The sequence below is a fragment of the Mesocricetus auratus genome, unplaced genomic scaffold (assembly GCF_017639785.1).
Source record: "Mesocricetus auratus isolate SY011 unplaced genomic scaffold, BCM_Maur_2.0 Super-Scaffold_100028, whole genome shotgun sequence".
NCBI classification, from domain to species: domain Eukaryota; kingdom Metazoa; phylum Chordata; class Mammalia; order Rodentia; family Cricetidae; genus Mesocricetus; species Mesocricetus auratus.
This window is the reverse complement of record NW_024429209.1, coordinates 19,448,167-19,474,096: the sequence shown is the minus strand read 5'-3', so window position 1 is coordinate 19,474,096 and position 25,930 is coordinate 19,448,167. Positions and strand designations below refer to the sequence as shown.

Sequence of the window (25,930 nt, the reverse complement as noted above, 5' to 3'; positions counted from 1 at the left end):
GAATGCTGGCTCTGTCTTTTGCCGCTTGATGAGAGCCTGTGCCCGCTAGGCCTCGGCCCCTCTGCACCCCGCAAAGATTGCACGCTCTCTTTTCCATCAGGGGGCGTCACGATGGCCGCCGCCGAGGTCCCTGTCCCTTCTGAGCATTTCACCCAAATCAAAGAGCAGAACTTGAAGCCTGGAGACCTGGACGAGGAAAAGGAGGAGGGCGGGGTACAGAGAATGGAAGCCCAGGAGGGTGCTGTCGAGGCGGAGGCCGCGCCCTGCCAGCTTCTGGATGCCGCGGGGCTCCAGAATGACCAGCCTGAGCTGTCTTTGTGGGTCCCAGCCGAGAGCGACAGGCGGGTCCTGACCCTGCAGACCGTGCACCTGACCCCCCAGGATGTGCACCTGCAGGGGCTGGGATGGCTGAGCGTGCCCCGCTCCGGGGAGTTCCCAGTGATGATACCGCAGGAGGAGTGCTTCCTGCCTTTGCCATCCGTGCTGTGGTTGCAACCAGAGCCCCAGCCCGACTCCCAGCACTGTGTGACCATCAGCATCCCGGAAGAGCTGTACCAACCGGAGCCGCTGGAGCTGATGCATTTTCACCTGCTGCAGCAGAGTGTGCCAGCGGCCGAGCAGGACCAGGAGCTAACCCCAAGCCTGGGCGAAAACGCAGCCCTGACGAAGGTACGGCCCACTCTTACACCCCGATGCCTTGTGGGAAAGAGGAAAGTAAAACTGATCGTTCCTAGATCGAGGCCTTTGTGCGATGTTATGTGTGGACAAGATATTTTGACGTTGGAAAATGAAACATTAAAGGTAATGAGAGATATTACCATATGCATATTTATATATGTGAACCTTACTACATATTAACACACACATATAGTATATATAATATATAATATGCAAAGTGTTTAATAGTTACAGGAAACAATGCTATTATTAATGTAAAGTGCATTGTGTTTGGAAAAAAACGAAGTCTTATGGCCGTACCCAGTTGGTACGGTGTTCGCCTGCACGCATGAAGCCTGGTTTTCGTCCCCAGCACCTCATAAACCTGGCTTGGTGGTGCACAGCGGGCATTCATGACGTGGAGGCGGGAGGAGAAGGGGCTCAGGGCCGTCCTGGGGTACACAGGGATCTGAGGGTGGCTTGGCTACACACCCTGTAAAAACCCAAAAGAGAAACACCACCACCACCAACAAAGATGGAGTCGCCACAGAACGCCAGATGCTAAATTAACGACGGCTTACATCGCAAGCATTCGGTGGCCACGAGCCGTCTTTGCGTGTCTGCTCTCCCTTTTGTGTCATTCTGTCAGACGGTCGCTAACCGTGTCGCCTCTGGCGGCTCTCTTTTCCTTACCAGTTTGAAGATGATGAGAAGGACCGATTGTTGCCGGAGGCAGAGCCAGATGCGAAAGGAGGAGAGCGGCTGCTTTTTGTGGAGGTGACACGGAACGATGAAGGGAAGGATGAGGCTGTCCTGACCATTTCCCACCTGAGCCTGCAAGACCAGCAAGGCCAGGCAGCCTCAGAGCAGACCAGTGCGCCGGGAGCTGAGACCACCAAACCTCCGAGGGGGGTCCGAGGTTAGGCCGGCCCCTAGCACAAGACCCTGAGGGACCCCTTGTTTCTCTTGCGGAAGGTGGCAATTATTGAAGTTGGCTTTTTGAAAGTTCCTTTCAAAACATCAAGAAATGGAAGGAAAATTTTTTCTGGGACAGGGTTTCTGTGTGTAGCTTTGTAGATCAGGCTGGCCCGAAACTCACATTAGACCCGCCCCGCCTCTGCCTCCCGAGGCGTGGGCCAGCATCACCCAGCGGGAATTTTAAACTGATGTTCTATATTGTAACTCAAACCCAAAAGGTGGTTTGTTGGTTTGCTTGTTTCATTTTGCACACAAACATTTTAAAAGCAGTTTTTCAATGCCCCCCCCAAAAAAACCCTTATGCACGTAAATCACAGGCCGGGCCCTTGGTTCTGCTTTCTAGCTTGAAGTTGCTTGGGAGTGTTAGGTGGGGGCAGGTGATGTCCCCGCCCCCGTAGAAGAGCAAATGGGGCTGAGGAGCCCTTCCTGCAGAAGGCGAGAGGCTAGGGAAGGGCTTAAGCTATGTTGGGGGCCACAAAGAAAGACAGAGTGACACTGGGCGCCAGGAAGGGCTGAGCCAGGCTGGGGGCTATGGTGGAGAATGAAGCCAGCCTAAGAGCTGGGACCAAGGGGTCAGCCCGGCAGAAAGAGTGTCCCTCCTGTGTGGGCATCCGTGGACCTGTCAGGGCACTCACTTAGTCTGTGGCGGCCTCATAACAGCAGCGCAATAGATGGCACCCCGGAAGCCCACAGACAGATTCTGACTCACGGTGGTTTAATGGACTGCTGTTTTAAAGTAATTTCTCGCTTATTTAAGTCAAGACATTTTATCCCATTATCTCAATTTCTAGATGGCTTTTTAAAAGTCCCCTCTGAGTGGAATTGTAGTTCAGTGGCTTAGCTCTTTCTTAGCGTGTGTGCGTGACACCTTGGGTTCCATCCCCAGTCCTCCAAAACGAGCAAACAAACACCAGCGTTAAAAAGTCATTCTGTGATGAGGACACTAAAAAAGTCATTCTGTGATGAGGACACTAAAAAAGTCATTCTGTGACAGCACACAGTGTCTTTCTCTTCCCGTAGCCCAGGGCCAGGTTGGGAAGGGGGAGATGCCGTTTGCAAAGGGACCAGCCACCTCAGTTCCCGTGTTTGTGGCCAGGGTCATCCCTGTAGGTTTCTCCCTGGGGGTGGAGTTTGGGCCCTTTGCCTACGACAGCTTCTCACACAGTCAGTCACCAGGCTGTAGCCTCAAATTTCTCCCCTAGCTTGCTTTTCAGTTTTTAATGTATTTGTAATCCCATGCAACCATCACCACTCGAATTCCAAAACATTTTTATCAAGCCCCACCAAAGGAAATATCTATAATTTAGTTACTTCCCATCCCTGGTCTCCTGGCCCTGGGAACTACCAATATACTTTTTTTTTTTTGTTCTGGGAATATGGAATAATAAGCCCATGATAATACTTGCGAACCATATGTCATCTGGCTCTTTATTGTTTCACGTGGTACAGTTTCGGGGTTCACCTTACTGTAGCATACATTAGCATTTCCTTCTTAACAGCTGCCTAGTATTCTATTGCACGGGCATACCACAGTTAGCTGTCCACTCGTCCTTTTGCTGGGCGTTGTGGCTGTTCCCACTTCAGCTATTGTGAATGGTGTTGCTGCGGCTATTAATGTACTTCGGTTTGGGGGGATGTACATAAGTAGTGGAATTTATGGGCTATACCTTTGTTCCATGTTTAACTCTGTGTGTGTGTGTGTGTGTTTGTGTGTGTGTTGGGTGTGCGCATGCCCACGAGGAAACCCCATAGGAAGAGGTCACAGAACATCTGCTTATCGCCCTCTACCTTGTTCTCTGGAGACTGTCTCTCTCACTGAACATGAAGCTAGGCTGGAGGCCAGCAAGCGACAGTCATCCTCCTGTCTCCGACTCCCACAGCACTAGAGTGAAAGGCAGTGGAGGCCACTCCTGGCGTTTTACCCGGGTGCCGGGGCTCGGGCTCGGGTCCTCATGCTTGCTTGCACAGAAAGCGCTCTTCCAAGCTAAGCCATCTCTCCTGCCAAACTGTCTCCATAGCTGACTGCAGTGTCGGAGGCTCCTTCGTTACTCCTCACCGTCACCGAGCCGATTTCAGTGCATTGTCCTGTCGTTCTAATGGTCGTTCTGACGGTTGCTGTTCTGAGGGTCGCTGTTCTGACGGTCATTGTTGTTCTCATGGTCGTTCTGATGGTACTGGTGTGAAAAGGAGTCTGGCTACTCCCATTCACGTCTTTCTAGTGGCTGTTTTCCCGAGCACGTGTTGACCCTCTGTGTGTCATCTGTAGAGAAACGCTTCCAAAGCCTTGGCTACTTGTGTGAGTTTCTGGTGGTTGTTGTCAAAAGCACGGGTTGCTCGGTGCCTTCAGACAGCAGATGGGATAGTCCACAGTGCCGGAAGCTAGAAACTGCCCTCGGCCAGCAACTCGAGGGCTTTGTCAGGAAATGGTAGCCGAGGCTGCACACTGCTTCACAGCTGTCTCCTGGCAGAGGGTGTCCTCACTTGTCCGCATGGCCTGCCTCTGCCAAGTGGAACATCTGAGGTACAGGAAAAGGCGGCATCTGGTACGGCAGCCACCACCCGTGTGGCTGGTGGGCACGAGAGTGAGGCTTGCCACTGAGAAACCACGCTTTGTTTTCATTTTAGTTACTTTAGATACAAACTTAGTCACGTGTAGCCGTTGGCTGTGGTTTCATTCAGCTTCATGCCAGTTTGCCAGAGCTCCCTGGCTTGGGTGGAGGATGCTGGGAAGCCACGTGGGATGTCTTCACTTCACTCAGCAGAGAACATACGCACTCGGGTCCATGTTTGTGGGAGATTTGCTTCTGGGGCCCCCTGCTTTGAGCAGACATTTCATGCTCTGTCCTCTCTGGTCTCCGCCACACTCTAAATGTTGTGATATTTCTATAAGATTGATTTTTTTTTTTTTTAGTTTTCATGTTACTGCTTTTTGAGACAGGATTTCTCTGTGTAACAGCCCTGGCTGGCCTGGATCTCACTCTGTAGACCAGGCTGGTCTTGAACTCAAAGAGATCCACCTGCCTCTGCCCCCTGAGTGCTTGGATTAAAGGTGTGAACCACCACTGCCCAGCTAAGATTGATTTATTTTTAATTTATGTGTGTGTGTGTGTGCATGTGTTTCTGTGCACCACCTGTGTGCAATGCTCCGTGGAGGCCAGAAGAGGGCACTAGATCCTTTGGAATGGGAGTTACAGATGTTTGTGAACCCTACTGGTTCCCATTGTGGAAGATGGGTTAGGGACCTAGACAGACACCTGTCTCCTAACAAGATGCTCTTCGTAGAGAGTGGGGGGCCCTGAGGTATTGAGCCACCACCTTGTCAGGGTTTGGCTGGAACTGCTCAAGGGAGGCCTTTCCAGACGGGTCACTGTGTCTTCTCCCTTTAGGAAAAACCCGAACCTTCCAGTGCGACGCCTGCCCGTTCACTTCTTCCAAATTCTCAACTTTCACCCGCCACGTGAAAATCCACAATGACGAGAGACCTCACCTGTGCCACCTGTGCCTGAAGGCTTTCCGCACCGTCACCCTCCTTCGGAACCATGTCAACACTCATACAGGTGAGGCGCCCCCTGGTGGCCCTCCTTCACAGATGCACCCACCGTCAGTCTCGGTGAGGGTGCAAGGGAGCCCAGTGAGTTCTCCCTTACTGAGGTTTCTGCTACTGCCAACCTTGAAAACAGAGGCTGGGGCGGAGCTCAGTGGAGAGCGCTCTCCCAGCATGTGGGGGGGGGCCCTGGGCTCCATCCCCAACACTGCAGAAACAAAGGGGGATTGCAGAAGGAGCAACCGACTGAATAGTTGTCCTCTCGGTGTGCGGTTTGAAGGGTTTTGTCAGCATTCCCTTGGCTTCTGCTAAACTCAGTTTCATTGCACGTTCTTTGTAAAATGAGGACTCAAGCGCGCTAGGAAAGTTCTCCATCGACTAGGCTACATCCCCAGCCCTTTTCATTTTGAGGCAAGTCTAAGTTGCCCAGGCTAGCCTGGGACTTGTGATTCTCCTGTCTCAGGCCCTGGGCAGCTAGGATGATGAACTTGGGCCACCAGCCCAGCTCATCGGTCTGTCAGTCTCTTATTGTTGTTTATTGTGGGTTTTAGTGTGTAATTTATTCGTTAAACCTTATCGTAAGTCTCCAGGGACCATTCGCACCCTTGCTCTACAACAAGAAGGGGGGTTCCCATTGTGCAAGTATTTACGCTTAGTTTTGCCTTCCCCCTGCCCAGTTTTGTTTTGGTTTTTTGTTTTGGAATAGGGTCTTACTTGTAGCTCAAGCTAGTCTCTAACCACCGATCCCCCTGCCTGAGCCTTCTGAGTGCTGGGGTTACAAGCCTACCACACTGTTTCCCGGCTTAGTCCCCCCCCCACCCGCCTTCTTGAATTTCAGTTAAAAGCACTGACTGTTACCCAGAGCGATGTCTCGTACATCTGTGATATTTATAGTGCAAAGAACTTCTTAATTGCCGAACGCTTTCAGGCTGCCATTTCAAAACTACAAAGTTGCTGGAAGTTTTGTGGGCAGGTAAGTCTTGTTTGAAAAGTGTGAACCCCATGATTTCCCAGGAACCAGGCCCTACAAGTGCGGGGACTGTGACATGGCATTTGTCACCAGTGGAGAACTGGTCCGGCACAGGCGTTACAAACACACCCATGAGAAGCCCTTCAAGTGTTCCATCTGCAAGTATGCCAGCGTTGAGGTGAGAGTTAACCCTGTCCAGCAGTGAGAAATCGCCACCCACCCCGGGAGGGACGCTAACCTGTCACTCAGCTGCTCACCAAAGATGTTTTAAAAACCTATGCCAGAGGCCACAGGCATTATTATCCAAATTGAATATAGAAAACTGGAACTGGGTGTGGCGGCTCACACCTATAATCCCAGCACTGTGGCAAGAGTATTGCAGTGAGTTCAAGGCCAGCCTGGTCTCCACAACTGACCGTCAGAGGACAACTTGGTGGAGACAGTTGTCCTCTCTGTTTGGAGGATTGAGCTCAGACCGTCAGGCTTGTCCGCAAGCACCTTTATGCTTCACGCCGTTTCACCCCCCCAAACAGTATTCACCCACATTTGTTTTTATTATTTTTAAACTGAGGCGGGAGGCGTGGTCATCTGAGAAGACCGAGAGAGACACGGATTCCCTGGAGCTGGAGTTACAGTGGTTGGGAAGCCATTCGACAGCAGTGCTGGGAACAGGACCTGTGTCCTCTGCAAGGGCGGTCGATACATGCTCTTAGCCATCCCTCAGCCTACCCCCAACAGCATTTAAAAGTAGATAGACTGTAGATATCAGTTATGGTCAAGAAGTAGCCCTGGGGCTGGAGAGACGGTCAGCAGTTATGAGCATGGGCTGCCCTTGCGGAGGATCTGGTTTGATTCCCGGCACCCGCGTGGTGGCTCACAGCCAGATTCCTGTAACTCCAGTTCCAAAGGATCCGACGCCCTCTCCAGCCTCTGGGCACCAGACACAACTGTGGCACACAGACACACATACAGGTAAAACACTCGAATGCACAAAATGAAAACGAGAGAGAGAGAGAGAGAGAGAGAGAGAGAGAGAGAGAGAGAGAGAGAGAGAGAGAGAGAGAGAGAGAACTCAGACTTGTTGAAAAGGCCTTTCCGGTATTTTTATGTCACCGTCAGGGTCACCAAACCAGAATGTCTCCTCTAGCACAGAACTTGGGAATTTGGGCCGAAGTTTTGAGCTGTGCCCCAACACCACAAGCCAGCAACTTGAAGACATAACCCTGTCCCCACTCACGGCACCACTAGACACTCCGATGGTGGTTAGCTGCTGGCTCTGCTCATGGCAACCAAGTGTTATGCGTGCGTGCGTGTGTGCGTGAGTGTGTGTATGTGTGTGTGTGATTTAGACCCAGGGCTTCCAACATGCTAGGCAACTGCTCTACCACTGACCTATGCCCTCAGCTATGTCTTCTTATTTGAGACAGGGTCTCACTAAGTTGCCCATGCTGGCCTTGAACTCACTCTGCAGCTCAGGCAGTCCTTGAACTTGAAATCCTCCTACCTCAGCTCCCGGAGTAGCTGGGATGACGGCCCTTCAGTGAAATGAAGGCTGCATACGGCGTCCCCTTTACAGGCCCATTTTCCTAGCCGTCCATGCCCAAGGTTCCATTCCATGTGAGGGAGCGGCTGCATCCTGGTGGAGATCTGGGCAGAGGAGGGTTAAGCAGGTGCTCCCAACAGGAACTAAGCTAAAGGGGACAGAGAACGCTCAGGCAGTGATGCAAGTGTGTTTCATAAATCGGTGGATTTCACAGATGGGCCAGAATTCGATTCCAAGAACCTCTTTAGGCAGTGGCTATTTTTAAAAAGAGCTTTCCTATCTGAGGCAAAGGTTGTGGCAGCAACATGAGGGTTCAGAAAGTATCTGACAGGGCTACTCCGAGGCTCCTGGTGGGAAGGACTTGCTATGGTGTCCCTCAGTTCCGCCCAAGAACTTAACAGGCTCTGAGACCCTGCCCGGGGCAGAGCGTCCATGCAGCCCAGGGATTACCTACGGGACACTGTCCTCCATGCCGCCATCTTTTGATGGTACTTGCTGGCTAGAGTTCACATAGGCTAATGGGCTGGGACCTCCCTACCCTACCCAACCCCTTCACATGTGAGAAAGCAAAGTGGATTAGACACCCCGTTTCTGATGCTTTTGCATTCTGCTGAGCCCCTTGAAGGGAAGTTCGAGGCCTTCCTGGGTCATAGTGTGAGCTCCAAGTCAGCCTGCACAACTGAAACACGGTATCGACATAAAAGGTGAAAAGAGGGCTGGAGATGTAGCTCAGTGTAGAGCAGCTGCCAAGCCTGAGGAGCCAGGCAGGAGCACCCCGTATTACCACCTTAGACCATTTGCCCCGCTGAACCCCGAGTCCTCCACCCTGCAATGTTAGACATTCTTCTTTCTTCCCTTCCTATGGCACATGGGAGAAGAGCCCCATAATTCTTCTTAAAAAAAACCAAGCTGAGTCGTTCCCCGTGGGTCTTGCTCCGAGCCCTCCTCTGTTCTCGAATGTCCTTCCGGCTTAGGTGTGCCTCCTGCATGGCAGGGAAGCAGGTCCATGTGCCCTTGCTGAGTGTGAGCAGCGTTGATGTGGGCCCCAAGCCTCCAGCCCGGCGTGGCTGATGGCGCTGCTCCCCGTGAAACAGCAAGAGGGTTTACAGCGAGAGAGGGCGGCAGTAAATCCGGCGGCTGTGGTGAATGAGGAGTCTCTTGCCGTTTTCCGTTTACTGGCCTTCCATACCTAGTAGAATCCATTTTCTTCCACTTAGAACTGCCCTCTGTGTTAATTTTGTTTGTGTTCAAGACGGTGGCTCATAACATGGTACTGGTTGATTCAGCACTAACTTTGGGGCCTTAGCTGTCCTGGAACTCACGATATAGACCAGGCTGACCGCAAACGCACAGAGATCCCCTTGCCTCTGCCTCCCAAGTGATTATAGCAAGATCAGCATGCAGGAGGCTGAGGCAGCAGGATCACTGTGAGTCGGAGGCCAGTCTGGACTACAAAGTGCGTCTCTGTCTCAAAAACACCTTTAAAAGAAGCCAGCAGCAGACAAACCCTACACTGAGGCAACAGGGCTGTCTCTGTCTCTGTCTGTCTCTGTCTCTGTCTCTGTCTGTCTCTGACTCTGGTTAGCAGAAGGCGGTTCTCCATTTATCCAGGGGTTCAGCTTTCCCAGCTTGTGTCTTTTCGGTGATTTAAACTTTTCCACTGCGAGTGGACACGGGCTTGAACATAGAGATAGAAACACACACAGCACCGAGCAGCAGCTCTGTTTCTGTGTGCGAAGTGAAACTCAGTACGAAAGTCTTCAAAGCTGCTCGATAACCCCAGTGGACCTCATGCATGCAGCCCGCTACAACAGGAAGGCTCATGCGCAGACCTGACAGCTCTGCTTCAGGGGACACCCTGATGCTGAGTGTGCACACTCAGTTAACTCATCTTCTCCTTAGGGGACACCCTGATACTGAGTGTGCACACCCGGTTAACTCATCTTCTCCTTAGGGGACGCCCTGATACTGAGTGTGCACACTTGGTTAACTTACCTTCTCCTTTTGCTCTTTTGAGACAGAGTCTCTGTAGTCCGGGTTAGCTTTGGGCTCACTGTATGACCCAGGCTGTTCTCAAACTTGAGGCAATCCTCCTGCCTCAGTTTCCCCAGAGTTGGACTTGCAGGGCATGTACTACCACACCTAGATTTTCCTTTTTTTCTCCCCTCTTTCCTTTCTGGGTTTTCTTTTTTGGAAGGGGGGGTGTTTGAGACAAGGTTCCTTGATGTAGTCTTAGTGGGCCTTGAACTACAGCAATCCTCCTGCCTCAGTTTCCTGATTCCTGGGGTTGCTCAGATCTCTCATAAGAAGTTGGTTAACTGAAGCGCTGACCACCCTCAGGTTCCCATCACAATGAGCCTCTCCCACGTGTCCTAGGCAAGCAAGCTGAAGCGACACATCCGCTCACACACGGGCGAGCGTCCCTTCCAGTGCTGCCAGTGTACCTACGCCAGCAAAGACACCTACAAGCTGAAGCGTCATATGCGGACCCACTCAGGTGAGAGTCCCGTGCACACCAGTGAGAGCCCCGTGCACACTCAGTGAGATCCCTGTGCACACTCAGTGAGAGCCCCGTGCACACTCACTGAGAGCCCCGTGCACACTCAGGTGAGAGCCCCGTGCACACCAGCGAGAGCCCCGTGCACACTCAGGTGAGAGCCCCGTGCACACCAGTGAGAGCCCCGTGCACACCAGTGAGAGCCCCGTGCACACCAGCGAGAGCCCCGTGCACACTCGGTGAGAGCCCCGTGCACACTCGGTGAGAGCCCCGTGCACACTCAGAGCCCCGTGCACACTCAGGTGAGAGCCCCGTGCACACTCACTGAGAGCCCCGTGCACACTCAGGTGAGAGCCCCGTGCACACCAGCGAGAGCCCCGTGCACACTCAGAGCCCTGTGCACACTCAGTGAGAGCCCGTGCACACTCAGCGAGAGCCCCGTGCACACTCAGCGTGAGCCCTGTGCACACTCAGAGCCCTGTGCACACTCAGTGAGAGCCCCTGGTCCCTGCGGTTGGAGCCGAACCTGCAGAAAGGCAAAGCCCCGGCACAGGCATCCTTTGGGAAGGGCGGGGCTTGTGGGGAAGCCAGGCCCTGAGTGAGTCACTTGTTGTCCCCATCACAGGTGAGAAACCTTATGAGTGCCCCACCTGCCACGCCCGGTTCACCCAGAGTGGCACCATGAAAATCCACGTGGCGCAGAAGCATGGGGAGAATGTGCCCCGACACGAGTGCCCCCACTGTGCTACCATCATTGCGAGGAAGAGCGACCTGCGTGAGTGTCGGGTTTCAGGTGTCCCCTTGGCCACAGGACACGCCTGGCCCATGGACTCCCAAGGTCTGCAAGCCTGCGGAGCCTGCCCTGGCTCTGGAAGTGTCCCCGAGCTTGGGAAACTTTTGTAGAAATGCTTTTACGGAGGTCTTGCCCTGCCCTCTGGTGGCCGATCCGAGTAAGTGCATGCAGGCCGGTGCCTGCGCCTACCTGCATGGGCAAACCCACAGGTGTAGTCTTATCTGGCGCTGGCCTTGCTCTGGCGGATAAGGACACCGAGCCTGGAGGACACACGATAGTTTTCCTGCTGGGGACAGAAGCCACGGTGGCCTGGGTGTCAGAAGCATCCGAGGTAGAAACTTAGCCGTGTGCACGCCCCCTCCTCAGCCTGCCCTGCGCACACGCTGCTGGGGGCTCCATGGTACGGAGGAGCAGCCGAGACGGCTCTCCTAAGGAACTTGCTCAGTAGGGCAGCTTGTGACACAGGACGGACGCCCCAGGACAGGACGAGGCTTGCAGGGGTGACCGCATGGGCTTGGGAGTCTGTCGTGCATCAAGGAGGGCAGACAGCCTGTAGCACAGGAGCAGGGAGCTGTGCAGGGCAGGAGTGTGGAGTGTGGAGGGGTGGAGCGTGGAGGGCAGGAGTGTGGAGGGTGGAGTGTGGAGGGGTGGGGTGTGGAGGTGTGGAGTGTGGAGGGGTGGGGTGTGGAGGGGTGGGGTGTGGAGGGGTAAAAGTGTCAGTAGAAATAAAAGTCCTCCCAGTTGCCTTGGGAAATGCCAGAGATTTTGGAAACACCCCTGCAGGGGTGAAGGCGCCTGACCAATCTTACCTGTGGTCTTTTCATCTGGAACATTCTGTCAGTGTGGAGGCAGGGGTGGGGCTGCAGTGGACACTGGCCATTGGTGCCCCGTGAGGACGGCCTGGTCTGTCCGCCAGAATCAGGCGATTCCAGGGCGCTCGCCCCGCACACGGGCGTCGGCCGCGGGCCTGAGGCTCAGCTGAGGCCGGCGCTTCCTAGACTGCAGCATGCCCAGTGTGCGCCGCGGGGACAAAGGCCTCAGCCCTGCACCGTGCCGCCGCGGTTGTTAGAGTTCATGGTGATCTACAGTGTGGTTGTTAGAGTTCACGGTGATCTACAGTGTGGTTGTTAGAGTTCACGGTGATCTACGGCCGCGGTTGTTAGAGTTCACGGTGATCTACAGTGTGGTTGTTAGAGTTCACGGTGATCTACAGTGTGGTTGTTAGAGTTCACGGTGATCTACGGCCACGGTTGTTAGAGTTCACGGTGATCTACGGCCATGGTTGTTAGAGTTCACGGTGATCTACGGCCGCGGTTGTTAGAGTTCACGGTGATCTACAGTGTGGTTGTTAGAGTTCACAGTGATCTACAGTGTGGTTGTTAGAGTTCACGGTGATCTACGGCCGCGGTTGTTAGAGTTCACGGTGATCTACAGTGTGGTTGTTAGAGTTCACGGTGATCTACGGCCGCGGTTGTTAGAGTTCACGGTGATCTACAGTGTGGTTGTTAGAGTTCACGGTGATCTACAGTGTGGTTGTTAGAGTTCACGGTGATCTACAGTGTGGTTGTTAGAGTTCACGGTGATCTACGGCCGCGGTTGTTAGAGTTCACGGTGATCTACGGCCGCGGTTGTTTGTTTGTGTTCACGGTGATCTACAGCCACGGTCCCCGTTAGGTCCCTGCGGTGGTCTCAGGTTGGACTACCGTGCCCTGGGCCGCGCACCCGGGTGTGGAGGCGGCCCGGCCGTCATCAGCCCTGAGGGAGGCGGTGAATGTGGCAGGGGTGAGGTGGGAGGAGAGTCCGCAGTGTCCAGAACTGCCGGCCCGCCCGGGAAGCCCCGGCGTTCACAGTGCCCCGTGGCTCTGACAGGCGTCCACCTGCGCAACCTGCACAGCCCCAGCCCCGAGGAGATCAAGTGCCGCTACTGCCCCGCCGGCTTCCATGAGCGCTACGCCCTCCTCCAGCACCAGAGGACCCACAAGGACGAGAAGAAGTTCAAGTGCAAGCAGTGTGACTACGCGTGCAAGCAGGTACCGCGAGTGCGTCAGCGTGAGGGCTGACTGTGTGCAAGCGGGTACCATGCGTGAGTCAGCGTGAGGGCTGACTGTGTGCAAGCGGGTGCTGTGTGTGAGTCAGCGTGGGGGCTGACTGTGTGCAAGCGGGTGCTGTGTGTGAGTCGAGTGAGTCAGCGTGGGGGCTGACTGTCCAGGCGGGTACTGTGTGTGAGTCAGTGTAAGGGCTGACTGTGTGCAAGCGGGTACCGCGCGTGACTCAGCGTGGGGGCTGACTGTGTGCAAGCGGGTGCTGTGTGTGAGTCAGCGTGGGGGCTGACTGTGTGCAAGAGGGTACTGTGTGTGAGTCAGCGTGGGGGCTGACTGTGTGCAAGCGGGTGCCGCGTTGTTCTCAGTCGTTCTGGGGGCTGGAGCGATGACTCATCTCTTAGGAGCAGTCGTTGCTCTTGTCGAGGACCTGAGTTCGCTTCCCAGAACCCACACGGTGTTTCACAGCTGTCCATAGGTAACTCCAGCTCCAGGGATCTGACACCCTCTTCTCACCTCCCTGGGGACCAGGCACACGTATGATGCATGACATACAAGCATGAGAAACGCTCGCATGCAGCATAAACTTTAGAGAGGGGTGGGGATCGAGAGAGAGAGAGAGAGAGAGAGAGAGAGAGAGAGAGGGAGGGAGGGAGGGAGGGAGGGAGGGAGGGAGGGAGGGAGGGAGGGAGGGAGGGAGGGAGGGAAGGAGGGGGAGAGACAGAGAGACAGAGAGACAGAGAGAGGGAGGGAGAGAGCCTGGAGAGCTGGCTCAGCAGTTAAGAATGAATGCTGTTCTGTCATGAGGACCACAGTTCCAACCCCAGCGCCCATGTTGCTAGCAGACGGCTACCGTAACTGCAGCTCCAAGGATCCAGTGTGCCTTTGGAGCCCCGCGCACCTACACACATACAGACACGGGGTTGGGTGTGGCGGTGCACGGCATTACCCCCAGCACACAGGCAGGTGGGTCTCTGAGCGTGAGGTCACTCTGGCTTACCTAGCAAGTTCCAGAACAGCCAAGGCCACATAAGGAGACCCCGCCTCAAAAAAGCAACGCAGGAAAGAAAAGGGGCCTCCTCCCATGGTAACCGCGGGGGCCTCCTCTCATGGTAACCGCGGAGGAGGACTCGGGTTGACCAGAGCGCACAGACATCACCACAGGCTGCTCAGAGTAGCCGGAGCAGCCACAGGCCATCAGCTGCGGCTGCAGACAGAGCGCACAGACCTCACCACACTCGGGGCCCACCCGCGCCATCATCGGGGCGATGCCCGAGTGGTCCCCTCCTCCCTGTGTGCACATTCAATGTCTCGGCAGCGGAGTGTCTTTGCCCTAACCGCAGCGGTGACACCCTGCGAGACCAGCCTGCCTGTGGCTGCCCAAAGGCTAAAACAAAGGGCTTGTCACTCCCAAACAGCCCAAGGGCCCACGAGATGGTTCAGCAGGTGAGTGCTCCCTCAGCCACGAAGCTTCCAGAAAGCTCCGGGAGCCGAGTTCCCTCCCCAGAACCCATGTGAAGGGGAAGGAGAGGACCAACTCCACAAAGATGTCCTCTGACGTCACACCCGCACAGCCCCACACCAAGCAGTAACCCACTTTACAAGTCCCCACAGACGCGGAGAAACCGAGGCAGACTTCTCCTGAAACCCTGAAAAGAACTTTCAGGCTCCGCAGGAAACTGAGAGTTAACTCTAACTCAGATCATCCGTGAGCGGCTCTGCCTGTGTGTGAGCCCTGAACACTCTGGCCCACACTGTGACATTAGGATGTAGTGTTATTGTTTGTTGTTGGTGGTGGTTTTTTGTTTTGTTTTGGTTTGGTTTTTTTGGTTTTTCGAGACAGGGTTTCTCTGTGGCTTTGGAAGCTGTCCTGGAATTCGCTCTATAGACCAGGCTGGCCTCAAACTCACAGAGATCCGCCTGCCTCTGCCTCCCAAGTGCTGGGATTAAAGGCATGTGCCACCCCACCCTACCCCCACCCTCACCCCTGCAGCCTGTAGTGTTATTTTTTTAATGGACTGATTTTCATTTAACTTTTCAAAATGTCTGTCAGTTCCTCGCTTCCTGTTTCCCATAGTGAATACGGCTGTGTCTCCTCCACAACACAAAAGCACTTTGGGCGCGTGTGGTGATCTGAGTGTGCCGTGGTGCTCAGTGACTGTCTTAGTGGACACCAGAGGCGGGATTTCACATTCCCCGTCTTTTAGCGTGTAGGCTGGATTCCGGCTGGAGAGATGATCAGTCGTCAAGGGTGCTCGATGCTCTCATAGAATTTGATTCCCGACACCTGCATAACTCCAGCCACACAACTGCCCATAACTCTAGCTCCAGGGGATGACACCTCTAACCCCCAGTAACCCCACTTTCGCCCATAATTATCATCTTCTCTTCACCGTGGGGGCCACAGAGAATCTTTGCTTGGTTTTCTTTGGTTTGGGGGCCGGTCTCTCGTAACCCAGGCTGGCTTAGAGCTCACACGTAGCCAAGGATGACCCCGATCCCTAGCACACAGGCGGCCCTGGCGCTGATGAGGGCCACACCGCCCTTGGGTGGAAAGCAGACTAATGATGGACAGTTCTGAGGAACGCCTCCGCCCCGTGTCAGCCGTGTCCCTGCTTCCCCGCCCCCGCAGGAGCGGTGCTTGAAGGCGCACATGCGCATCCACACGGGAGAGAAGCCGTTCTCCTGCCTCGCCTGCGACAAACACTTCCGGCAGAAGCAGCTGCTCACTGTGCACCTGAGGAAGTTCCACGATCCGAGCTTTGTCCCCGATGAGCACCTATGCCTCAAGTGTGGCAAAGGCTTTTCCCGCTGGGTAAGCACCCCTCTGTTTCAAGGGCCGTCAGCACTTCAAACAGTGACCTCAACAGGGAACCCTGGGCACACAGCCTTTGGGGGCTGGAACGTGGGCCAGGTGTGCACCCGGCCAGGTGTGCTCCAGGCCAGGTGTGCTCCGAGACAGGTGTGCTCCGGGCCAGGTGTGCTCCGGGCCAGGTGTGCTCCAGGTCAAGTGTGCTTCGGGACAGGTGTGCACCCGGACAGGTGTGCTCCGGGCCAGGTGTGCTCCGGGCCAGGTGTGCTCCAGGACAGGTGTGAGCCGGGACAGGTGTGTTCCGGGACAGGTGTGAGCCGGGCCAGGCGTGCTCCAGGCCAGGCGTGCTCCGGGCCAGGCGTGCTCAGGGACAGGCGCGCTCCGGGACAGGCGTGCTCCGAGACAGGTGTGCTCCGGGCCAGGTGTGCTCCAGGTCAAGTGTGCTCCGGGCCAGGTGTGCACCCGGACAGGTGTGCTCCAGGACAGGCGTGAGCCGGGACAGGTGTGCTCCGGGACAGGTGTGATCCGGGACAGGTGTGCTCCGGGCCAGGCGTGCTCCGGGACAGGCGTGCTCAGGGACAGGCGTGCTCAGGGACAGGCGTGCTCCGGGACAGGTGTGCTCCGGGCCAGGTGTGCACCCGGCCAGGGGTGCTCCAGGCCAGGTGTGCTCCGAGACAGGTGTGCTCCTGGCCAGGTGTGCTCCGGGCCAGGTGTGCTCCAGGACAGGCGTGAGCCGGGACAGGTGTGTTCCGGAACAGGTGTGAGCCGGGCCAGGTGTGCTCCGGGACAGGCGTGCTCCGGGCCAGGCGTGCTCAGGGACAGGCGTGCTCAGGGACAGGCGTGCTCCGGGACAGGTGTGCTCCGGGCCAGGTGTGCACCCGGCCAGGGGTGCTCCAGGCCAGGTGTGCTCCGAGACAGGTGTGCTCCGGGCCAGGTGTGCTCTGGGCCAGGTGTGCTCCAGGCCAGGTGTGCTCCGGGTCAAGTGTGCTCCGGGACAGGTGTGCACCCGGACAGGTGTGCTCCGGGCCAGGTGTGCTCCAGGACAGGTGTGAGCCGGGACAGGTGTGTTCCGGGACAGGTGTGAGCCGGGCCAGGCGTGCTCCAGGCCAGGCGTGCTCCGGGCCAGGCGTGCTCAGGGACAGGCGCGCTCCGGGACAGGCGTGCTCCGAGACAGGTGTGCTCCGGGCCAGGTGTGCTCCAGGTCAAGTGTGCTCCGGGCCAGGTGTGCTCCAGGACAGGCGTGAGCCGGGACAGGTGTGCTCCAGGACAGGTGTGCTCCGGGACAGGTGTGATCCGGGACAGGTGTGCTCCGGGCCAGGCGTGCTCCGGGACAGGCGTGCTCAGGGACAGGCGTGCTCAGGGACAGGCGTGCTCCGGGACAGGTGTGCTCCGGGCCAGGTGTGCACCCGGCCAGGGGTGCTCCAGGCCAGGTGTGCTCCGAGACAGGTGTGCTCCTGGCCAGGTGTGCTCCGGGCCAGGTGTGCTCCAGGACAGGCGTGAGCCGGGACAGGTGTGTTCCGGGACAGGTGTGAGCCGGGCCAGGTGTGCTCCGGGACAGGTGTGCTCCGGGACAGGTGTGCTCCGGGCCAGGCGTGCTCAGGGACAGGCGTGCTCAGGGACAGGCGTGCTCAGGGACAGGCGTGCTCCGGGACAGGTGTGCTCCGGGCCAGGTGTGCACCCGGCCAGGGGTGCTCCAGGCCAGGTGTGCTCCGAGACAGGTGTGCTCCGGGCCAGGTGTGCTCTGGGCCAGGTGTGCTCCAGGACAGGTGTGCTCCGGGACAGGCGTGCTCCGGGCCAGGTGTGCTCCGGGACAGGTGTGATCCGGGACAGGTGTGCTCAGGGGCCAGGTGTGCTCCGGGCCAGGTGTGCTCCGGGCCAGGTGTGCTCCGGGTCAAGTGTGCTCCGGGACAGGTGTGAGCCGGGCCAGGTGTGCTCCGTGCCAGGTGTGCTCCGGGCCAGGTGTGCTCAGGGACAGGTGTGCTCAGGGACAGGTGTGCTCCGGGACAGGTGTGCTCCGGGCCAGGTGTGCTCAGGGACAGGTGTGCTCCGGGACAGGTGTGATCCGGGACAGGTGTACTCCGGGACAGGTGTGAGCCGGGCCAGGTGTGCTCCGTGCCAGGTGTGCTCCGGGACAGGTGTGCGCCGGGCCAGGTGGGTCCCGGGACAGGTGTGCTCCGGGACAGGTGTGCTCAGGGACAGGTGTGCTCCGGAACAGGCGTGCTCCGGGACAGGTGTGATCCGGGACAGGTGTACTCCGGGACAGGTGTGAGCCGGGACAGGCGTGCTCCGGGACAGGCGTGCTCCGGGACAGGTGCGCTCCGGGACAGGTGTGTGCCGGGTAAGCACACCACTGGGCCTTCATTTATTTTTTACTCTGAGACCAGTTCTAGCTCTAGCGTCCATCCTGGCCTTGAACTTGTACTCTTCCTGGTTGAGTCTCCTGAGTGGGTGGGGCAGCCTAGATTACCAGGCTAGACTCACAGTCTGTCCGTCATGTTCGTGGGTGGGTGTGAACTTGACCTGTGGTTATTGTTAGTGTCATTTCGGTTTTTAACCCCTTTCATTTTGATGAAACTACTGTGTTCCACCAGCTCTGCGGCAGATTGTTTGCACACAGTTGGAAAACAGTTTGGGGAACTCTGTCACTCCTGAGAGACCTAGTTTTTTTGTTTGTTTGTTTGTTTTCATTTTTGAGACAGGGTCTCACTATGAATGTAACTCTGGCTAGCCTGGAACTCAGTATGTAGACCAGGCTGGCCTCATAGAGACCCACCTGCCTCTGCCTCTGCCTCTGCTTGGATTAAAGGTTCGTGTGCCACACACTGGGTGGAACCTGGTTTTTAAAGTGTGAGACTTGACAGTCGCCCTGTGAACTAAATGCCCGAGTCTTCACAGAGTGATTTCCATTCCCAGGCGTTTCCAAGGTGTGAAATCAGGCAGCGAGTGGATTCCCCTTCATCTTCTGTTCTGTCAGCTGGTGTATTCACTTTCTATTTCTGCAGAACAAATTACCTCAAAATGCCAGGGCTTAACTAACGTGTGTCACATCACGGTGGATGCAGTGTGGCCTGGTGGTTCTGGTTATTAAAACATGAAAGTGCAGCTAGATACTTGGATCCAACTTACCTTTTAGAAGATTAAGAGAAAGGTCTCGGGTGCGGATCTCAGGGTGACACAGGAGCAGACTGACCTGTGGATTATTAGAAGAGTTATTGACACCATGGACAGACGGATGGACAGCGTGGCGGGGCTCTGATAAGACAGTGGGGTCCCTTCCTACAGATCTCGGATGAAGGGAGCCTGGGGCCAGGTTTCTCTAATGTATGGGTGGGCGTCTAACTGAGATGTCCTCACCCACTGGCGGCCTTTGGTGTCAGGCTGTCTGTACGGCGTCTGTCTCTGTGGCAGCAGGGAGTCCCAGCAGGGGTGAGGCTGGTCTGGGATCCTCACCTCTCAGGAGCCTGGCTCTAGGAGCCTGTTACTGACCCTCGGGTTTGCTCCCTGGTGGGAGGCAGGAAAGAGACTGGGACACAGCAGGCGTGTCCACCCTGATTTGTCCCACGCTTACATCTAAACGTATTCACAAATTTCTGCTCGCTGGTGCACACATTGGTTTGCCTCCGGATCTGAACGTCACCAGCCAGCAGCAGGACTCCCCTTCCTGTCATGACCCTGACCCTGACCCAGGTGACATTTCTGCTGCTCCTTCTCTCCTCTCTGGGCTCAGGGATTTGTCACATGCCACTGCCTCTGTGTCCAGAAGAGTCTAACTAGGTCTCACTTAGCGTCCTTGGCTGCTTTTAAAAGGCTGACGCGTCTGTCTGCGTTCGTGTGCGTTAACTCTGCCTATGCACCAGGCACGTGAGTCGCTGCTCCCTACCCTGCTGGGGGAGCAGCCCATGGCTTGTCTCGGATGCTCAGAGGGCTCCCGACCACACTGTCGCCACGACTGAAAACAAGCGTTATCTTATACACAACCACACAAAACCAGGGCCAGCACGTTATCTTTGTAAAGAGAATAAATACTCCCAGCTTCTCAGACAGCCTCTGCCGCAGCTCGACAGCAGACGTAGATGGACCACTTATGAACGGATGTTGGGGAAAGAATGACCTCGGTGTCCTCCAAAGGACACAGGGACAAGGCTGAAGTAACCTGGCAAGGTGATGTCATTTTATAGAAAGGGTATCCCAGAACCCAAACAGGGCTAGGGAGTACTCTCAGCCAGGATGGCCTCTGTCTTTCATTCCTGACAGAGGTTGGTGGGAGATGTACCCTAAGTGCCACACACAAAGACCCCGTCCAGCTAGAAGGAGCCAGCGTGATTGTTGCCCCAATCCCATGATGCATGTAGGGTTATCTCTTCAGTGGACCTATCTAAAAGACCGCAAAGTCCATCAGTAGTTTTGTTTGTGGGGCATCCGCTTGTGAGAAAAGGGCATCCTGACTGGCACCTGGAAAGAGATGAGGGACATTAGTCATCAGATGAGGAACATTAGTCATCAGATGAGGACAAAAGTCATCGGCATTACACGTAGCAGAAGTCGGGACAGAAGACAATTATTAAAAGTCTAGCATTGCTTCTCATCTCCTGGGCCCCTTCTCGTTCTCCTTTGGCCTAGGGACTGCTCTCAAGAGTCCGCTTTCAGACTCTTCGACGGCTATCGGAACGGCCAGTATCAATGTGAGGTCCCACCTACATGAGGAGAGAAAAGAAATCTAGCCGGCATTAAGTTTAGGTTAAAACAACCGTGGACCTGTCTCTCTTGCGATGTCCCAAGTGTGACAGCTGGGCAGCATGTCTTATCAAGAAGAAAGTCATTGTGAGAAACAGTCTTCTAAACCGCATCACCTCTGGATTGGAGCCTGATGCCTGGGAAGTGGGATTATTGGAGTGGTGAGGCAGCACATTTTAGTCTCTGTTATACCGCTGTACTCTTCTGATGGGCGGCTAAGATCATTTTAGTCTCTGTTATACCGCTGTGCTCTTCTGATGGGCGCCTAAGATCATTTTAGTCTCTGTTATACCGCTGTGCTCTTCTGATGGGCGCCTAAGATCATTTTAGTCTCTGTTATACCGCTGTACTCTTCTGATGGGTGGTTAAGACCGTGAAGGTGGCCAGAATTAATCACTTTCTCTTTAAGTCCCACTGAGGATTTCTTTGGCCTTCAGGGGTCATGTGGCTTGAGAGGAACCTCTGGTCCCTCCAGCCTTCCTTTTTTCGGGTTGCTCCATCTATGTGATGGTAAGTCTCTCAGTCGGCGTTTCCAGGGTCCCATGAGGCATCTAAGGAAAAAACCGAAGAGTGGGGGGACTGGGATGTGGGACTGGATTCCTGTGCTGCAGGGAGTCTCCTAGGGATGCAGGGAGTCCTAGGGATGCAGGGAGTCCTAGGGATGCAGGGAGTCCTAGGGATGCAGGGAGTCCTAGGGATGCAGGGAGTCTCCTAGGGATGCAGGGAGTCCTGTGCTGCAGGGAGTCTCCTAGGGATGCAGGGAGTCCTAGGGATGCAGGGAGTCTCCTAGGGATGCAGGGAGTCCTAGGGATGCAGGGAGTCTCCTAGGGATGCAGGGAGTCCTAGGGATGCAGGGAGTCCTAGGGATGCAGGGAGTCTCCTAGGGATGCAGGGAGTCCTAGGGATGCAGGGAGTCCTAGGGATGCAGGGAGTCTCCTAGGGATGCAGGGAGTCCTAGGGATGCAGGGAGTCTCCTAGGGATGCAGGGAGCCCTAGGGATGCAGGGAGTCTCCTAGGGATGCAGGGAGTCTCCTAGGGATGCAGGGAGTCTCCTAGGGATGCAGGGAGCCCTAGGGATGCAGGGAGTCTCCTAGGGATGCAGGGAGTCTCCTAGGGATGCAGGGCTCCCCCTAGTGCTCAGCAGATCCAGGAAGGTTTATGGATGCTGCTGGGTTTTTTTTTTATTTTGTTTTGTCTCATGCCTTGAGGTGTTGCGGTCACAGGGTCATCACGATCTTGATGTCGTCTAAGATGGTGGCCAAGTCACATGACTGTCTCTATCTTGATGAGGTCACCAGCCAAGATGGTGACAAAGAAACATACTTATTTTTTCACTTCTGGTGAGCTCAGCTCCATGATAGCATTAGCCCATCCCTCATCTGAGCACAAGTCCCCGTGAGATCCAAGTCAAGGGGAAAGAAAGAAAAGGAGAGAGAGACAGAGACAGAGACAGAGAGAGACAGAGACAGAGAGACAGAGACAGAGAGAGACAGAGAGAGACAGAGACAGAGAGAGAGGGAGGGAGGGAGAGAGAGGGATAGAGAGAGAGAAGAGAGAGGGAGAGGGGGGAGAGAGAGAGAGGGGGAGAGGGAGGAGAGAGAGAGAGGGGAGAGAGAGAGAGAGAGGGAGAGAGAGAAGAGAGAGGGAGAGGGGGAGAGAGAGAGACAAGAGAGAGAGAGAAGGAGGGAGGGAGGAGAAAAGGCACTGGGTGTTATGTTGTTTTGCTTGTCAGCTTGACAAGCTAGAGTTATCTAGGAAGATAAACTGCCATTGAGAAAATGCCTCTGTCTGATGGCCTATAGACAACATTTTCTTCCTGACTGATGTGGGAGGGCTGAACAGGTGGTCCCTGCCTTGACTTCCTGCGCTGACTTCTCTCAGGGACAGAGTCTGACCTGACATATGTAGGCTGGAGTCAACCCTCCCCTCCCCAAGCTGCTTTTGGTCGTGTTATTTGTCATATCGATAGAAACCCTAAGACAGGTACCAAGTCAGGTCAGCGTGGGTATAGGAGAGCCAGTACATGTGCGTGGCCCGGGCATGTGGACCCTTAAAGCAATCAAAAAAGCCAGAACAGTTAAACAGAGGAAAACATCCCATGTTCGCACAGCAAGAATTGGTGTCCATATGTGTTCTGGTCTCCTGTCAGCTCGTGCTGGGAAAGGAGCCCATGATGAAGCGGAGGGAACGGGAAGTGTGCCCCGGCGCCCATAGGTGGCTCTGTTTATTTGGGAGCACAGGGAGGAACTGGGAAAGGAAGGGTGACCTTGGCGTGGGCTGAATCAGATGGATCTGAGAATATTAAACTAGCGGAGGCCAATGGGCCCGCCAGCTGGTTACCCACGGTCGGCTTCCTTTGAGCCTTACTTAGCCAACTTGTTTCCTAGCCTGGATTCACGAGAGTCAATCTGTCAGAGTTTCAACCCCACATACAGAGGTTTCTTGAATCTCAGCCTCTGGTAACGGAGGCTTCCTGCGTTCTGCTTTTGACTTCCTCCATCTTCAGCCGACCCCCCCCCATGGGGCAGTCAGAAGTCACCAGGGGCACATGTGACACGTGGATCCAGACTCCACATTCACTGTAGGTCAGCTTCGTGTCTCACTCACTCTCTTAACGCAACCTCCAGGGTGACCCAGCCACCAAAAGTACCCGGTCACGTAGACTTAAAGTCCTAGATGAGCCCCAAATTGTGTTCTGTGTCATACAAAGGGACACACGAACTGAAAGCTGCCTGGCAGGGGAGTCTCCCGGTAAGAAGTGTGCGCCAGCACCCAAAGGGGACTAGCCAGCACACCCAGCCACGATGGGTTCTGTCTTTTTACCTGACTGTCTTAGCTACGGCTTCCCTCAGCTTCCTTCCCTGGGCTGAGATCGCAGACACGAATCCACCACACGCAGCCGGCGTCTCTGAGCTCTGATGTGGTGCAGACTCAGCTGTCTATGTCCTGAGCTCAGGAAGGCAGCCAGGTGGTGTCAACCCTCCCCCTCCCCAAGTTGCCTTTGGCCATGTTATTTTTTCACAGCAATAGAACGGTGGGCATAGAGATGGATGGCACACTGAGTTTCTGGTTTGGTGTCAGGCCTCACTTTACAGGGTAGAAGTATTTTTTAAAGATAAACTCTCTCTGACAGCTCTTATTTTAAAAACTAAAACAAACTAGAAGTTTTGGAGCCGGGTGTTGATGGCGCATGCCTTTAATCCCAGCACTCGGGAGGCAGAGGCAGGTGGATCTCTGTGAGTTCAAGACCAGCCTGGTCTACAAGAGCGAATTCCAGGACAGCCTCCAAAGCCACAGAGAAACCCTGTCTCGAAACCGCCCCCACCTCAAAAAAAAAAAAAGCTAGGTTTTGGCTAGACCTAATTGTAAGAGGGAGGGTAACCTTTCAAAGGTCATTTGGGGGACCCAGAGAGGCAGCTCAACAGCGAGGCACATGCGTTATGCGTTACCCTTGTAGAGGACCTGACTTTGGTTCCCGGCTCCCACATCAGATGGTTCACAGCCATCTGCAACTGCAGCTCCAGGGGACTGACGCCCCCTTCTGGCCTCCAGAGACACCTTCACCCACACACCCACACACACACCCACACACACACACACACATATACACACACATACACATACACATATACATGCACAATTTTTAAGGTTATTTTGGTTTGTTTTCCCAAAATCTAAAAGGTACATATAATCTGCTGTCTTCCTGAAGCCCACCTTTTTTTGTTTGTTTGTTTGTTTTTTTGTTTTTACCAGACAGGATTTCTCTGTATTGTTTTGGAGGCTGTCGGTCCAGCCCAGCCTCGAACTCACAGAGATCTGCCTGCCTCTGCCTCCCGAGTGCTGGGATTAAAGGCATGCGGCACCACCGCCCGGCTCCAACTTTTTTTTAAATGTAGTTATTTTTATTTTATTTGCATTGGTGCTTTGCCTGTGTGTATGTCTGTGAGGCTGTAAGATCTTGGAGTTACAGACAGCTGTGAGCTGCCATGTGGGTGCTGGGAACTGAACCCTGGTCCTCTGGAAGAGCAGTCAGTGCTCTTAACCACTGGGCCATCTCTCCAGCCCGAGGCCCACCTTTTAAAAAGATACATGCAGTTGTCGAGGGTGCAGCGTGTACCGCAGCCACACAGGCAGAGAGCTCAGAGCACAACTTACAAGAGTCCGTTCTCTCCACCCACCACGTGGGTCTGCAGGCCCCAACTCAGGCCACTCAGCTGGGTGACAAGCGCCTCTCTCTCCCTGTGGAGTCATCTCAGAATCCAAGGGCTGCATAAATGCACATGGGGACACCGATGTTCACTAGTGGCCTGTGTTGTCTCCCCACAGAGTAACCTGCAGAGACACAGGAAGAAGTGTGACCCGGAGCAGTTGGCCGCCGCCAGAAAAGGAAGCTCTACGGAGCAGGCCATGGAGGAAGGACCAGGATGGGACAACGGTACGTCCTTCCTGGCTGCTTTGTTGTGATCGGACAGCGGTTTCCCCATGGATGACCCCAACCAGAAAGCCAGTGAGGGTGAGGGCAGTGGTAGCCTTGTCACTGGGCGGGGGGAGGGGCTTAGCAACCTCTGCAAGGTCACCCACACTCAACCCCCCCCAAACTCAGAGCAGAGCATCAGGCCTGGTAGCAAGCACTTCCCTGCTGAGCTACGCCCCGGTCGGTCGTGTCTAGTGACATTTTTGATTGCCACAGCTGAAGGGGAGTGTGCCACAGGCGTGTCATAGGTGAGAAGCTGCTTGCCTCCTATAGTGCCTGAGGTGTCCCCTTAAAGCAGGCAGTCCCTTAGCCCAGGTTAAGCGGTCCCGCCTTGAAGTAAACTGACAGCCAGTGTTCCAGAGTCAGATTGTCCTTCGGCATGCCTGCTGCTGGGGTCACACTAAGGCCATTGTTTCAATATACACTTTCTGGTTTCCCTGTCTGGATGCCGAGGCGCTCTCTCTCTCTCTCTCTCTCTCTCTCTCTCTCTCTCTCTCTCTCTCTCTCTCTCTCTCTCTCTCTCTCTCTCTCTCTCTCTCCCTCTCTCTCCCCTCTGTCTCTCTCCTCTCTCCTCTCTCTCTCTCCTCTCTCTCTCTCTCTCTCTCTCTCTCTCTCTCTCTCTCCTCTCTCCTCTCTCTCTCCTCTGTCTCTCTCTCTCCTCTGTCTCTCTCTCTCTCCCTCTCTCTCTCTCTCTCTCTCTCTCTCTCTCTCTCTCTCTCTCTCTCTCTCTCTCTCTCTCTCTCTCCCCCCCCCTCACTCTGCACGTTTTCTTCTAGGTATTGCTACTCAGGCGAGCGATACCGGGAAGTGCCCTGGGAAGCCGGCTAGCAGTGAGAACCTGGATGATGGCCTGACCTGCGAGATGATCTTTAACATGATGGATAAGTGA

At 55.1% G+C, this 25,930-nt stretch overlaps 1 protein-coding gene across 1 annotated transcript; it reads left to right on the top strand.

The window, feature by feature from the left end:
• On the top strand, positions 1 to 25,930 carry Ctcfl (CCCTC-binding factor like). Its single transcript, XM_005074579.2, has 10 exons — positions 1 to 669; positions 1,354 to 1,576; positions 5,022 to 5,192; positions 6,194 to 6,327; positions 10,069 to 10,189; positions 10,815 to 10,964; positions 12,852 to 13,012; positions 15,654 to 15,836; positions 24,894 to 25,002; positions 25,818 to 25,930. Exons 1-10 carry the CDS (start codon positions 112 to 114, stop codon positions 25,928 to 25,930), a joined length of 1,923 nt encoding a protein of 640 aa, XP_005074636.1. The 5' UTR covers positions 1 to 111.